Below are 14,900 nucleotides of genomic sequence, written 5' to 3'. Positions count from 1 at the left end.
TGTGCCACGCAGAAATGTAGGGATGCCATCATTTAAAGTGCAAAGGCCATATTTAGACGCCGATGATGTAATTCCTCGGCCCGTGTGGTTCATCTTGGAGCTTTCCTAGAGTGGGTGGTGGGCATTGAAGTCTCCAGTGATGATCAAAGGGCCGGGTTTTGTTCTGAAGATATACTCTAATCTCTGGCCGTCAATATTACCTGTTGGGGAAATATACGCATCAAGAAGCATGAAGGAGAGCCTGTTTCTTTACAATTAGACACACATATTGGTTGGTGTCATGCGGCCGTAATGAGTGCACTGTATAGGTGAGTTCTCGGCCGGCGAAGACTATTACTTTACTGCGTTTACCATAGTTAGAGGATTTAATGCTTTGATATCCGGTCTGTCTAATTGGAGGGGGTAGATTTTGCTCACATACCACAATAATCGCGAAGACATTTTTAACCGCAAACTGCCGAAAGTCAGCCATTAGAGGTTTGAGGCTTCTGGTATTCCACTGAAAAATGGAGGCTCCATATATTTCCTGTAGAAATTAGGAAGACACATGGGCCATGATGTTAATCGAGGCTAACTAGTAGGGGATCCCAGGCGTCCAGAACTTTTAAAGGGCATGAGGCGGTTGGTGCTTTCAGAGTATTAAGAAGCTTGCGGGTGGCGTTGATGAGCGTCCTCAGCACTGCAATGACTTGCATATGTTCTTTCTTCGAAGAGGCATTCGGAGTCTCATGAGGCTTAGCATCATCAGCTAGCTGCTTGGCCACAGCCTCAACAGGGAAAGCCAATAAAACTGGCAAGTCGTCCCCACCGGCGGAGGATTGGCCCAGGCTGCCATCTGTCACCTGCGGAGCCCCACCCGGACAAAGTGTTTGGGTGAAACTGGCGGCAGTCGCGAGGAGGGTGAACCTGCTGAATGCTAGAATCAGCATTGAGGGTTCGTTTGGTGAACTGATCACCCAGGCGACCGTCATAACACGGCTTCTTTCAGAGATCCGTACCTTTTTTCGAACAAGTCCAATAAGCTGTTGCATGAAACGGGCTCCGGTTACAAAGCACTGCCGAGAAAACAAGTGCATGAGCTCGTTGCGAAAGGCGGTACCCTGGAGAGTGTCGCCACTTTGGAGAGGACGGGAGTGACTAAAAGAAATAACGACGACGCACTAGCTCAGGCTTCCAAAAGAGGGCAGCACAAGTCCACTGAGCAGGATAATGTGTCGACCTTTATTTCAACGGCTTCCGTAGAGCGTTGAGATTCGCGTTAGGCTATATAAAGACTGTGCCGTGACGGAGCTAGTCAATTTTGTCCTACGAGAAGCCTGGGGCAGTTGCTCGACATCGAGCAACGTTCGTAGAGGTTCCGGCGTCATGGGTGGCCGAATAAATTGTTTATACTGGGAGCTTATGACCGCAAACCATTCCTCCACGCAGCAAACGGTAGCAGCCCTCAGTGGTTGCTTACCGAGGGAGTTGCGAAAACGGCGAGAGCTTGAAAGCTTTAAGCTTTATAACATACTTGCGGGAAGAGTTCTATCTTGAACACCAGTTTGAGTTCCAGGGTGAGCAGGCTTCTGCGAATGAATGCGCGCCCCTTGCTCGAACGGTGTACATTTCGGCAGACTTCTCCACGCTTTCGAGATGGGTGTTGGAGAAGGACCAGTGTCCTCTCATTCGGTCCTAGCAGGCTTTAGAGGACGGGAGCACCGAAGTTGCGGTTAAAAAAGGGGAAAGTTCGGGGCAACGCAGAGAGCGCAAACTTAGTTGTAAGCCTAACAAGTGGCCTCCAGACACCTTTCTTGATTGTTTTGTTCAACGTCATATAGTTTCCGCCCTTGACGAATAAATTTATTTATTTAGTTATTTATTTATGTATTTATTTATTTTCACATACTGCAGCCCTTTAAGGGCTATAGCAGGAGGAATTGAAATACAGAGCAGTGATTACAAATGCACCACTTTAGGGAGCAAGAAAATACAGTATACACACCTAAACACCTGGCAATTTCGTTCAGAAAAAAATCCCGATCCTGTAGATGCCAATGTACACAGAAAAATTCTTATACATCCAATGAGTGGGCACTGCAGAACGGGGCGCACATACCAACACAACAAAGCAAGGAGCTATTAATCAGACACAACTTTCAAGATAAGTCAGAAATTGATTTATCGATGCGCTCCTAATCTCACCTGGCAGTAAATTCCACTGTTGTGTCGTTCTTAGAAAAAAACTAAATTTGAATACATTGGTGTGTGCATGAAATGGGGCGAGGTTTAGGGCATGATTATTTCGAGTTATGGGTGGCATAACATACTTAAGGTAGCTGTTATCGGACAGGCGGTTAACTGAGTGAACGATACCATGCAAGCATTTGAGCGAATCGATATCGCGTCGCGTAGAGAGTGACGCAAGGTTTAAAGTTACGGTCATGGCGGCTACAAATGAAACGGATTGCTTTTTTTTCACGGATTCAATTTCTTTTATTTCTCCTTTTTTATACGGACACCAAACGATACAGGCATAATTAAGAACTGGACGAATTAGTGTTTTGTACATTAGTAATTTATTTTCCTCTGAGGATGTTCTGAGAGTACGTCTTATGTAACCAAGTTTTATTTATTGTTCATTAAAATTATTTTAATTTTTTTAAGGTATTTTACCTATTTTTATTTTTATTGTGAATTTATTTTAATTTATTTTTGCGTCGGACATTGCCATTGACTAGAAATGTCATCATTTAAAATTTGTGCGCTTGATTAAAATCCTTTAGTTGCGCATTTTTGTCGCAACTAAACGCCTGGTAAAGCTTCAGATTGGAGTTGCCATCGCGCTTCCCGCCGAGGTGGTTGTTTTCAATGCTCGGTCCCTTGCCTGACCAATCCACATTCGTTCCTGTGGAACTATTTGTCCGGCTACCTACTCGATACGCTACAGCCCAAGCCAGAGAATCTCCCGGGGAGCAACTATTCGTCCAGCACAGTGTCTTCAAGCAGAGTGACCTGAGACTTCCCAGTGTTGTTCGGTCCAAGGTATGAAGTGGAGTGCCTACCGAGCACCTGTCTTCAAGGACGTTCCTGGACAACGGTTAAGAATTCTGATCCTTAGGGGTCACCAACCACCCGCGAAGAATTTGTTACGATGCAGAGCGCCGCGTCCCTGTGCGCGAGCGGTAAAAGTTGGGTGTACTGCGGTGAAGGTTTCATGCGTGGCGGTAAAGCTCGGCCTCCTCAAACAACTTACGACATGCCGAAACTTGTCCGTTAGGAGTGCACTTGAGGTCGGTGACCCATGCCAGCGGCGTCGTAGGCGCGCATGACACTTCGTTTGCCGAACTTCTCTTCGCGATGATTGTGACAACTTCTGGGAACCCTGCCGCTGATTATAGGGGGATTAGAACAGTGCATCTAGGAAAAATGTGTTTTGTGCATTTGTTCTTTCTCGTACCGTGCCACACGCTGGAAGCCTGTTTACAGTCAGGGCTTTTGGGGATTAATTCTCACTCTTTGGCGGGTAGATTGGTATAGTTCAAGAGGACAGTGATTTGGGCGAGTTGGTGAATGCTCATGAGGGAAAATCCGTGGTTGGAAATCAGTGGCGGTAAATCACGTGGCGGTAAATCAGTGCAATCCACATGCAACCCTAGTTGCGGTAAATTAGTCTAATGATTTACCGCCACATGAAAAACTCATGTTCCCATATTAATAGTGTTTCTTTCGGCAATATACAAGCTGCTAGTGCAGAGATGTCCTGTCTTCTTCTCGTGCTTTTTTGTGCGTTTTTTTTTTCTCGCTGATGTTTGATCATGATCTGAGTCAAACCGTCGTCGGCAAGAGAGCGGGGCATTACTTCGCTCAAGTAATGTAAGCATTCAAGTGGGCTGCTGTCCCAGTGTCAGCGCTACTCTCGTGTCGCCATGTATTAAACAAGCTTTGCTGTCGCACACAGCCAGATTTCCTGCTCTCCGCTCGTTCACCACGCCCCTTTCTACATGACGGAGGCGATGGGTCTAGGTTTGCCAATGTAGCAGTAGTCAATTGCTGCCCACGGAGTAAAAATGTTTGTTATCTTGGCGAATTTTTGGTTCTGTTTTCCCGCTTGTTGATGCGACTGGTAATTGCCTTCTCGCCTATCGTGGTAACTGACGGAGCTCCAGATATACATAACAAATGTGGGAGCTGTAGCAGATGCCTAAATTTAGTATTCCCAGAAGAAATATTTGGTCACACCCTTGTGTTATGATACTGTGATGTGTTATTGGCAGCTTTATGGTGCAACATCTTCCGATTGAAGCAGATTATGTGATTTAAAATTTCAGCAGAAGCCCTGCAGCGCCGTTTAATAACATGGAGCAGTGATTACGCTGCGAAGAAAGTGACGGAAACGCAATTGATGTTAGACTAACTCTGTCAATAATAATTCTTTCGTTGCCACTAATCTTCACTAAGCGCGTTTTTTACTTTTATACGCAAGGTGGAGCATGCCACAATCGCATGAACCCGTTTTTCACATTGAAACTATTCCGTATCCAGCAGAGAATGTTAGGGGTTTGGCTCTGCGTAATAGAAACGCGCGCCTCCAGTTATAGTATAACACTGAACATTGCCTGTTTCTCGCTACGTACGGCTGCCGACAATAAGGTTTATTTTTTTCAGGTAACTATAGATATACTTCAAGGGCACATTGTCAACAAATGTTTGTGAAATGTGGAGGAAGTGCATGATCTAGGGTGGTGTATATTCCGTAGGGTGGTGTATATTCCGTACATCATAACACGTTGTGTTAAGGGCCCCGTGCCGCAGAACGCGGGCGTCATCGGGGCGCTGACCCGTAGCAAAAAATTGTCGTTAGCTTAGAATTCCTCAAGGCCACCTTGCGGCACCCACTGAAACCCACCCCCCGTATTTTAAGACGCTGCTCCAACACATGGCATGCAAGCAGATGCGGAAATTTTTCATCGATTGGGTGCGCCGTACAAATAAAAAGGTGTTGAATGATGTACCGTGACAATTACCAGATTTTGAGAGTCAAGAACATGACAAGAAATTATATGCGATGCGAGCAGGGCCGAATAACGCAATCGATTTTTACGCTTACAAGTGAAGCTTAAGCTTCTCGGAAGTTTTGAACCAAGATGGTGCGAAATCACGATATCCATAACGTGGTTGCGTCTAGGCAAAAAAATGGTGTTTGATAAATAAGGGTAATCCCTTGGGCACGGACAAGGTTAATAATTACTGCATTCTTACAGCGACATAGGCGGGCGATAAGACGACGTAGTAGCGAAACGCTTTCTCCACTTTGACACAGAAGGTAAATAATGTGCCCTATATATTACTTTAGGGCACACCCCTTATACAGTAAAATTAGCAGTGCAATAAGATTTTACTTGTGCTATTAACACTCACTGTGACATCAACCCTTTTCGTTGGTCTTCAGTTTGTGTAATTTTTGATGCCAGTGGTAGGTCGAGCACTGCAAAAGAATTCTAACACTCCGTCAATAATATCCAACCTGAAGTCTCTCGAGGTCCTCCTTGGGTCCTACGCCGGAAAGCAGTAGAAGCTGCGCGGAACCCACGGCCCCCGCGGACAGGATCACCTCTCGTCTAGCCGTCACGTTCAGAGGCTGCCCGAGGCGAATGAACGAAACGCCCACGGCCCGGCGTCCTTCGAAGTTCACCTGATCAGGAAGAACAGAGGGGAAGTTAATAACGAAGTATCTTTCCGTCAGGGCTATGGCATACCGAATCCCCCGCTGACCATAAATATGAGAAAAAGGCTCGTAGTTTATAATGCATGCACAGCCTGAGAAGTTGCGCACTATTCCTAAGTGTGTCCTTAAAACGGAGGTACGCGAATACGTTTTAAAAGCGGAGCTATGAAAGGTCGAGGCTTTTCGTCCGTCTGCTGTAGGTCATGCGTCATGCAGGTGCCAGGAGTAAGCAGGACACGGAGTAATAATATATACATAGAGAACAAAACGGCCCGTTCCGGCAAGGGCGGACGAGCGAAGATAATATCACAATGAAAATGAACGCGGACTACAAAGCTTGGTAGCTGCGATGGTGACGGAGAGGCTAGTGGCATCTAACAGTCCCAAGGATAGCGGCCACAATTCATTCCGGCACAGCGCAGTGAAATTTCCAACACGGCGGCAGAGCAGTTTCTTTTTCCGAGAGAAATGCCGCTAGCTTATCATAGGCCAAGCGCTTGTGACGTTTTCTTGCCTCCCCAGGAAGTGTCCTTGTCCCTAAGCAGGTTCAGAATCGTAAGCAGGTTCACGCACCTAAGCAGGTAATCATGTTGACGCGCCCGCCAGATGCTCACAGAAACCGCTCCCCAAACCCTGTATATACAAGAAGCAGTGGTCTCACAGAGAAGGGTTCCTTTTCCTTCAGCTAGTAAAAGGATGACAGCAGGGGAGCCTTCCTCTGCTAACGCTTAGCGGTCGATCCCTTACCGCGAGCCGTAAAATTTGCTGATAACGTTCTAGCCGTCACAAGAAAATCGCCACTCGGCTTTTTCAGCAGATTTCACTGTGGGTGGAGCTGAATTTAATATATTAGGTCGCCGAGCAGTTTTTTGTTGATGTCGACCGTCTTGCAACCCTGATATCCGACTCCGTGCAATTACACATAGCAGAATCGTTATTCATGCTTCTGCGACACTGCCTCTATTGGACCTGAAAGCCAAGCAACTGCGAGCGAGATTTGAAGTGTACCCGCCTTCGTTCCCTCTTGATTTTTCCGACGCTTGTGCATTGGAACCGGTCGCAGCCAACAGTATTTACGCAAGCTACAAGTGTTTCTTGGGGGTTTATTTTTTATGCACGCCTTCGGGCCCGTCACTGCTAATGCGAAATGAACGCGTGCGGACTTCTTTAGTGTGTTTTATTTGTTTATAATGCGGTGTCCGATATGTAACGCGTCAGAGGAAATGGGAATTGATCATGGGTCGATGGTTAGCTGGTTTTGGGGCGCTTCTGGCGGTCGTCATTAGGCTAAGTGTTTCCACCTAGATAGCGAAGTAACGTTTTCGCGAAGGGAAACTGGAAGATGTTGTCCAATTCACCTCGGCCGGTATGCGGTATTCATCGTTGCCAATTGCTGTGTAGTCGTGCAGCGGATACAGACGGCCGGCGCTAGATGCCGGTATTTTGTTTTTTCGCTCAAGGAGTCATTTAACGATATCGCATCAAGTAAGTCAGTACTCAAGCAATGTGAAGAGCTATGATAGGGTCCAACGTAAACCTCGCGTAGCTTTGTAGACAAGGGACAACTTTCGTCCGTCCATCTATGCAGGTTTTACATTACCGGAACAGAGTAAGGCCATCTGGAGGTCAGAGCTTTTCGGTCACGAAAAGGTCTGGCGTGAAGCTGCTAAACAGTGGCTGGGTACTTGTGGCATAGGACTTGAAGAAATTTCGGGTTTGAAGCATGTCCCAAAGCTCTCATGTTTTTCCCGCAAACGGTGGTCTTGGAACGCCATTAAAGGAAAACCTCGACCTGTTAAGTAATGGACTGTTGATGCGCAGCTTTTAAACGTACACGTGAAACGCCTGAAGGTAACTTGCAACACGATGAATGACTTTAAAAGATGTAGCGCAGTAGCACCTTCGCTCTAAAAGAGATATCGCGACCATGTTCAATCAATTCTTCCTGTCAGTTTTTTGCAAAGAATAAATATTTTGATGAAAGTCAAACCTTAGTCTGCTCCGTGCAATACTCAGTAAAAGGTCTATGCACTAGAAGCTTTGCCTAGACGCTTGCCTCGAGCTAAAGAGTAGGACGTGAAGGTAGCGAAGCTGTACGCAACCTTCACGACCATCACGCCGATTTAAGTCCACGATTGCAGCCGATACGCTTCTTTTTCGCCGCAGCAACGATTTTTAATACATTACTCTGGCTATAGCTGTGAGGTTACATGATTTTTTTGGAAGCGATAATCACTGGACATCACCTAGGAGGGGCGTGCGCTATGACGTATCCTTCTCGTTCCGAGCGAGTGTTGCCACCATTACAGGGAAAGTTGGAGTTTTCCTTTTTTCTTCCCATCTTGGCCAATCTCGATAAGTGGGTATGCTTTGCATGACAAACGTGCGCCGGGGACGCTGGGCTGTCACGCGAGGCACGCACGCACTAGTGCTCTGCATTTTCTTGTTTCGTTTAACTTTTGAATGGTCCCCGCAATCTTGGCCAATCTTTCTAAGGTGGGTAGGCTTGGAGTGACAAACTCGTGCCGCGGACGCGGAGCGATCGCTGCAAGGCACGCACACACGAGCGTTCGGCATTTCCTGGGTTTTTTCAACTGCCTGGTGGTCGCAACGAGGCACGCGCTCACGGGCGCTCGACATTTTAGATGCAGAGCATGTGATTCACTCGCCTTGTCCCTCCGGCGTCGTCGTCGTCGTCGTCGTCGTCGTCGGCGGCGGCGGCGTTGTCCGCCCCTCCCCCATTCTCCTCGCCACGCCAGCTGCGCTCTCCACCGCTCACCCCCTCTCCTGTCCGATAGCGAACACTCTCTCGCGAGGGGCATTGGATTGGATTCGATTGGATTGGATTGGCTTGGCTTGGCTTGGATTGGATTGGATTGGATTGGATTGGATTGGATTGGGATTGGATTTGGATTGGATTTGGATTTGGATTGGATTTGAATTAGATTGGATTAAAGTGGATTGCGTTGGATTGTGTTGCGTCATAGCCACGGCACGTTGCGTCATAGCCGCGGCAGGCGCGCTGGGGCCGGCGCATGTGCAGTACTCTCTCTTCCGCGGTTTCGTCTACTTCGGGCGCGCTGCGCATATAACCGGTGTTCCGTTCTCCGGCGAAGCAACATCCACGCTTGGCTCAAACACCTAGAGTCCAGGCCACTTTACAAGTATGCCAACGTCGTCATCGACTGGGACCGGCTTACGCAGTCCCCTCAACGTTATGCGCGCTATAAACGCGGTCCCTTCGCCGCTCCGCCTATGCGTCGCATCTACACAGAGGTTCCCGCGAGGGGAGGTGGGAGTTTTTTCTTGCTAGTTTGAGTTGGGGGCCTGAGACTTGTCTGGACACCAGCTCACGCTTCCCTCTGGGGTAATGTATTTGCTCATGAGACTGCTGGAGGTCTGACCAGCCGAGCGCCGCGAAAAAGTTGGCTTGAGACAGCGATCCCTGTAACTTCATACCAGGAGGTGACCCAATTCTACAGGCTCACCAGGCTTATGCTACCCGCTGGCCACCCCTCCCTCAGCAAGGCAGAGGAGCGCTCCTGGCGTCTCCTCCAAACCAACACGTTCCCCCACCCGACCAAACTCCACTTATTCTGGCCAACAATATACTACTCACAGTGCCAATTCTGCAACGCGCCCTGCACCTAGTATCACATGGTGTGGGAGTGCCAGCTTAACCCCTCACTTTCCCCGATATCTAATCCCTCGATTGAGCAGTGGGAGGAAGCGCTGGCCAGCTCTAGCCTCGAAGAGCAGCTTCGGCTGATCCACCGGGCTGAGGCGGCTGGACGCTCCAACGGGGTCCTGAACTGAGGAAACCGCCCGCTTGACTCCTCTCATTAAATAAAGTTTATTCTCCCTCTCTCTCTCTCTCTGAAGATTTGCTACGCCACTTTGTAGTCAAAAAATCGTTAAGTCCAAACGAAATACTGACAGCATTTCTTCAACGCAGCGCTGAATGAATGTCTTGAGCAGGAAATCTACACCCAATAATTCAGTACCTCAGGGTGGCGCGGCCCTAGCGTTTATTTTGCATTCAAAAGTAGTAATAAGCTGTGTAACTCACTATAGTCACGTCTAGCTAATATATGCGTCTGCTGAAGCTTTCGTCTTCAAGCATATAGTAGCAAAACACATTCTACACTTTTTAGAAAAGAACTATTTACTATGCGGTCATGCGATCTGGCCTTTCGATAAGGACGGAATTACTAAAGAACTGTCCATGACGTTTTTGGACCTATAAGAGGAATTGACTGCTTAGGCATGCGATAAAGGTTTACACTAATAAGCTCCTTTGAAAGTAGCCAAAACTAGGAAGTAGTAAGACTATCGCACTGTAAAGAAACTTATATTTTAATAAAATGGCAAAACAAGAGAATCAGAGGAAGCACATGCGAAAAGTACGAATGTGCAGCAGGGCTGCGCTATAGGCCCGTTATTGTTCGATTGTGTGGTGAGGCGAGAGCAGGGTAACGAAATTCTTGCCATTGTTTAGCGACCTTTCCAGATGAAACTTCTCGTCGATGATCGTTCAATTTATAATCGCTCACTTTGCCTCAACGATCAGAATAATCAAACCACATGCCTGCAGTCAATACATTTATGGCGCCAAAGCTAGCGAGTGTAAGAAGGAATCGTTTTGTTAAGAGTTTTGAATATAATATCAAAGAAAATGACTTAGTCGAGGTACCGAGCTTCGGGTACTCAGGTGCCAGTGATGCAGAATCAAGTCTTCCGTGTGATTTAAACTGCCGTATTCAAATTCGAAACATCCAATCAAAAGATTACCAGAAGTTTTACCTTTTTATGCGGAAGCGGGAAAACACAAATAAAGAAATGAAACTGATTGCCTACAAGGGAATATTAAGGAGTATTAGTACAAAAAATGAGTTAGGTGTCGATACGCCCTTAAAAAAATGGTGAGGGCATCCCATTCCAATCGCTTTTATTACTGTGCTTAGTTGCAATGTTCGTGAATGTACTGCATTTATTTGTTTCCTGTAATGATCCTTGATAGAGTGATAGCGAGACCAAATCAATAATTAAGGTTCAGAACCACAGTTTGGAATGGCTTGAGGGACGAATGACTGATTGTCATGTAGTGAAAACGAAGAAGACGACGACAGACCAAACACGCTCTGCGGGTATGTTTCAAAACCCGACAGCACCGTCATCATTTTCGTCTTGCGGGGTCAGCTACCCCGCACTCACGGGCCGGCCAATCGCAAGGCGCCAGAGGCAGAAGCTATCCCGTGAAGAACACGGAGAGAGAACAGAGTGACAAGTGTGGAGCGTGATCGGGATGCGCTGCGGTCGGGCGACTGGACCCGTGCCGTACCCAAGAGGTCCTCCACAAGTGCAAGCGCCAAATCATCTTCTCGACAAGCTAGTCGCCCCATCAGACATCAGTGAATAACAGCGGCGCTTCCACAGACCTGCGCTCGCCACGACGGTGATGGGAGCTCGGAACGCGCTGCTCTGCTACGGCATCGACACACTACGGGAACATTTCAACGCTCCCACGAACCTGGGACGGTAATAACTACGTACTGCGTCACTTACATTAATTCCCGGATTGTGACTTTTTCTCGTTTGTATGAACCCGTTTTGGTTTCCTATACGACTTTTGAGATGGTTTCTCGATTGTTCCCCATTTGTTATTAGTTACACATTGCTCTTTACTTCATTGTATATTGTTTGTATATCGTTTGGGTTTCGAGTGATATAAAAACTAGTCTCGTTCACAGAGCTTATTCTTCTAGTTATTATTGTCCCGCGAACTTTTACTGACAAAGGAGCAGTGTGTGGGTGGAGGAGCGAGGGGGGGGGGTATGTTGTGCGTGCTCATGAACAGACCGAAATGCATGTTTTGGCCTTAGTATTTCTGTTTCTATGTACAGACTATAATGCAGATATTTAAAGTCGCAGCAGCAAATAAATGATATGTTAGTGTAAAACGTGTGGTATTTCGCTACAACATGGCCTCTACGTCTCTCTGTTTCCTCACCATTGCATCGAATCTTGGGCATTGAAAGTCATCCTCAACATTCTTGTTCTTTTTTTTTTCAATCTCTCAAACTTCCGATAACGTAGCTATTAAGAGCACAGCACTTTTAGGCCAGGTGGCCACAGAATACGTGAGTCAGCCATCACTGCCTGAATTAGAAGTTTCCTGAAATTGTTTTTCTGGCTTTCCTGTTATTCTTATAAGTTCCAGCATCATCTCTGTGCTTATTTAGCGCCCCACAAGCAATAAGACCGGTATGGGCTGGCTTTTATGCCGTAAGAGCAACACAAGCATTTGAAGGCTGCTTTAATATTAAACGCAAACAACGCAAAGAGTGTTTACAAATGCATCTGCTGACACGGCGCCGACATAAACCCACTGTAATCATTTGCTTGCGACAAATACAGCTTTTGCCATGCTTCCACGAACTAAAGAAAACGTGTAACCACTGCAGGGTAACTGAACGCTTGCTGTCAATGAATGTCAGTCGTCATTTTACGATACTGCAACTCGCACTCGGAAAATTTTTGCAGAGAGTGCTTCTTACTGTTTTCCAGTCTTACCTTTGTGGCCTGGCTGTACACCGCTATATGGAGGTTCCCACGTCGCTTGGCGATGGGTTGTATGAAGGCTTTGCTTGCACTGATTCGTACGCCGTTTCTTATGTTGGCCTGCATCCGCGAGCAGCCTGCGTATGTACGTGATAACGTTGTGTGACCTTCTCGATGCTCATGCAATGAGATGTTAAACAGAATTGTAAACTTCCAGCTACATTCAGAATGATATATAAAATATATGGTTTGGACTAGCTAAATGCTAGCTCAGCGCACCTGTCTGCGTAGGTCCATTGTAGTCAACGGTACTGTAACCGTTCTGGTGGCACGCCTCCATAACTAGATAACTAATCGGGGTCCTGGTCTTCGCATACTCCACTGGAACCTCCCCTTGGGTACTGTGGTAACCTGTTTGAGATAAATAGCACAAGAAATCAGCCATAAACAGACGGCCTCAGACTGGATTGTAAACAGAACACTGCTCGGGTCATCAAATCTGGGACACAAATTGTTTTTTTCATCCTTACAAAGATGCTTGGCGCCGTGCGGGAGATTCACCCGCAGGCTCGTGTGGGAACAACTTACGTTTTGCCCTCACGACTCGATATGTCGTGCACGAGGCGGCACACCCGAAGGTCGAAAGCTTTAAAGAGCAATAAAAAGGCAGTGTTTGTGCTGAGAAAAGAGGTGAATTGTAATGAAATTGGAATCAAAACCTTGAAGCTAAACTGGAATCGAAACCTTGTGGTTCGCAATGCAGATAGCTACGCCTTCCTGATGCCCATGCGCTTCCGTGCTTTTACAAGGTAGACCTCGACAATGCATTATTGGATTGAGTTTGTGTAACGGGATGCAGTAAGGCAGCAATCAGAACAAGATTAAAACAGAGGTAGCCACCAGGCTGGTACCAGTGTACGATTCCACTCAATGCCCGCTTTGCTTCGCGTGGAGCAGTGGTAGCGCTGTACGACGTCCACTGCAGCCTGGGATGGTCACCATGAATGCACATATGGGCTGGCCTGGTGTTAAACCTAAAGTTGAACGTTCAGCCCTAACGTGGTCAATGTTTGTTACAGCTGCATATAGAATGTTTTACACTACTTGGCATGGTAAGGCTCAACTTTAAGGCTGGCTGATGTTAGACTTGATATAGATCTAAAAAGTTAGATCGGTCAAGGTTCCCTGTCTTATTACCGTAGATAAGAAAAGCGAGAAAAAAGGAGAGGAGGATGATTATAATGAAAGGATACGTTATTTCAGAACGTACCCTGCCGAGCCGCGCACTCGCACTACTACCCCACAGAATGTGATAGCAGTCACTACAGACTCGGGGCATTATGGCGGTGGTACACAATACGACCACATAGTCACGTAGCCAATGACACAAGTAGGTTCGTTTCTTCAAGGAATAAAAGTTTTTTGGAGCGAACTTGTGCTCATCTGGGAACTCAAAGAATACACAAGCGGCGAAGGAGCAGTCAACAAAGTGACGTGCGCCGGCGAGTGTCGGTGCGCAGTTTGTGCCCCGCGATGATTTCTCATTCGGTCTTAATCCTTAGAGAATGGTCGAATTGAACGTAGAACATTGGCGAACAGTCTATTCTAAGGACGACAAGCGGATACACTTTTCCAATCAAATTAGATAGGCTGGCGGCATACAATGAAAGAGACGGAAAACCGTGCTTCACTTCTAACTTGGATAAGGCAGCTGCCCGTGGTCAGACGCTAGCAACAACACGAAAGTAAACAATGCAAAAAGCATAGCTCGGAGAAATATTCATTTGGCAATTGCAAGCTAATGCTTTCGCATACATTACAGGATAAGGAGTACTTTGGAATCGTTGAGAGCGTTCCTAAGCATGACCAACATCCGCTGCGGAGAATGGCGGTGTCACTGCGACCCTGTCTACAAGGCACCGCACTATTAAGGCACCGTACGCCCACAGCACGTGAGAGAATACAATGAACACACATGCCATAACCTCTCGGAAGATACGGTAGCTCATTGGAACAGCCCGATTTTGTGGACTCCAAGGGAGAGTTTACTACAGTTGAGGAAACTCTGGCACATGCCCCTACTGGAGACAGTACCAAGCAGAAGAGACCTTGCGCCAGTACGCAGTGGTGGGTTTGCCTCTAAGAAACGAGCGTTAGAATAAAGAGCCGGAGAACAACCATCCGGGTCAGTACTAGAACGCTGTTACTATCAATATCACACGTCGTTCGAAACATTGATCTATACCTTCTGTACGTCTCATCAGTCGGATATGGATTTCGAATAGTGTAGTAAATAATAGGCATCGTACTCAAGATAAAAGGCCTCACGCTTAGACATCTGATCACTTTGACATGTATTTTCAATACATTATGCATCAATATGCACAATTTTTAAGATTGGTAGCGTCTCAGCTATATAATGAAGGCTTCTCGTACGTTTGCCGCTGTGCTACCTGCGCAAGCCATTTTTACGTTCACAGTACTCCCGCTTTGTCGGCGTTCCAGGCGCTTGTGTGCCTAGCTTTCGACTGCTGGGGCAACGCTACTAGCACAAGTTGCCGTTCTTCATTTTGAATTTATCGTCTTTTCTGTCATCGTATTGGGGACACCATGTGTTAGTGCGGACTCAAGC

General features: G+C 46.9%; 1 protein-coding gene across 1 annotated transcript in view; it reads right to left on the bottom strand.

Moving 5' to 3' along the window:
- The window catches only part of LOC144167387 (glucose dehydrogenase [FAD, quinone]-like), a 46,265-nt gene that overhangs the window by 22,501 nt on the left and 8,864 nt on the right, over positions 1 to 14,900 (bottom strand). Inside the window, exons 4-6 of the mRNA XM_077696663.1 lie at positions 12,548 to 12,679; positions 12,281 to 12,405; positions 5,507 to 5,674 (exon numbers count right to left, since the gene is read on the bottom strand). Of these exons, the coding sequence (XP_077552789.1) occupies positions 5,507 to 5,674; positions 12,281 to 12,405; positions 12,548 to 12,679 (425 nt within the window). The remainder of the gene's footprint in view (positions 1 to 5,506; positions 5,675 to 12,280; positions 12,406 to 12,547; positions 12,680 to 14,900) is intronic.

This window comes from Haemaphysalis longicornis, unplaced genomic scaffold (genome assembly GCF_048455015.1).
Source record: "Haemaphysalis longicornis isolate Haplotype H1 unplaced genomic scaffold, Haemaphysalis longicornis Haplotype H1 scaffold_2, whole genome shotgun sequence".
NCBI lineage: Eukaryota > Metazoa > Arthropoda > Arachnida > Ixodida > Ixodidae > Haemaphysalis > Haemaphysalis longicornis.
Note: the sequence above shows the minus strand (reverse complement) of the source record. Positions and strands in the feature narration are given on the sequence as shown.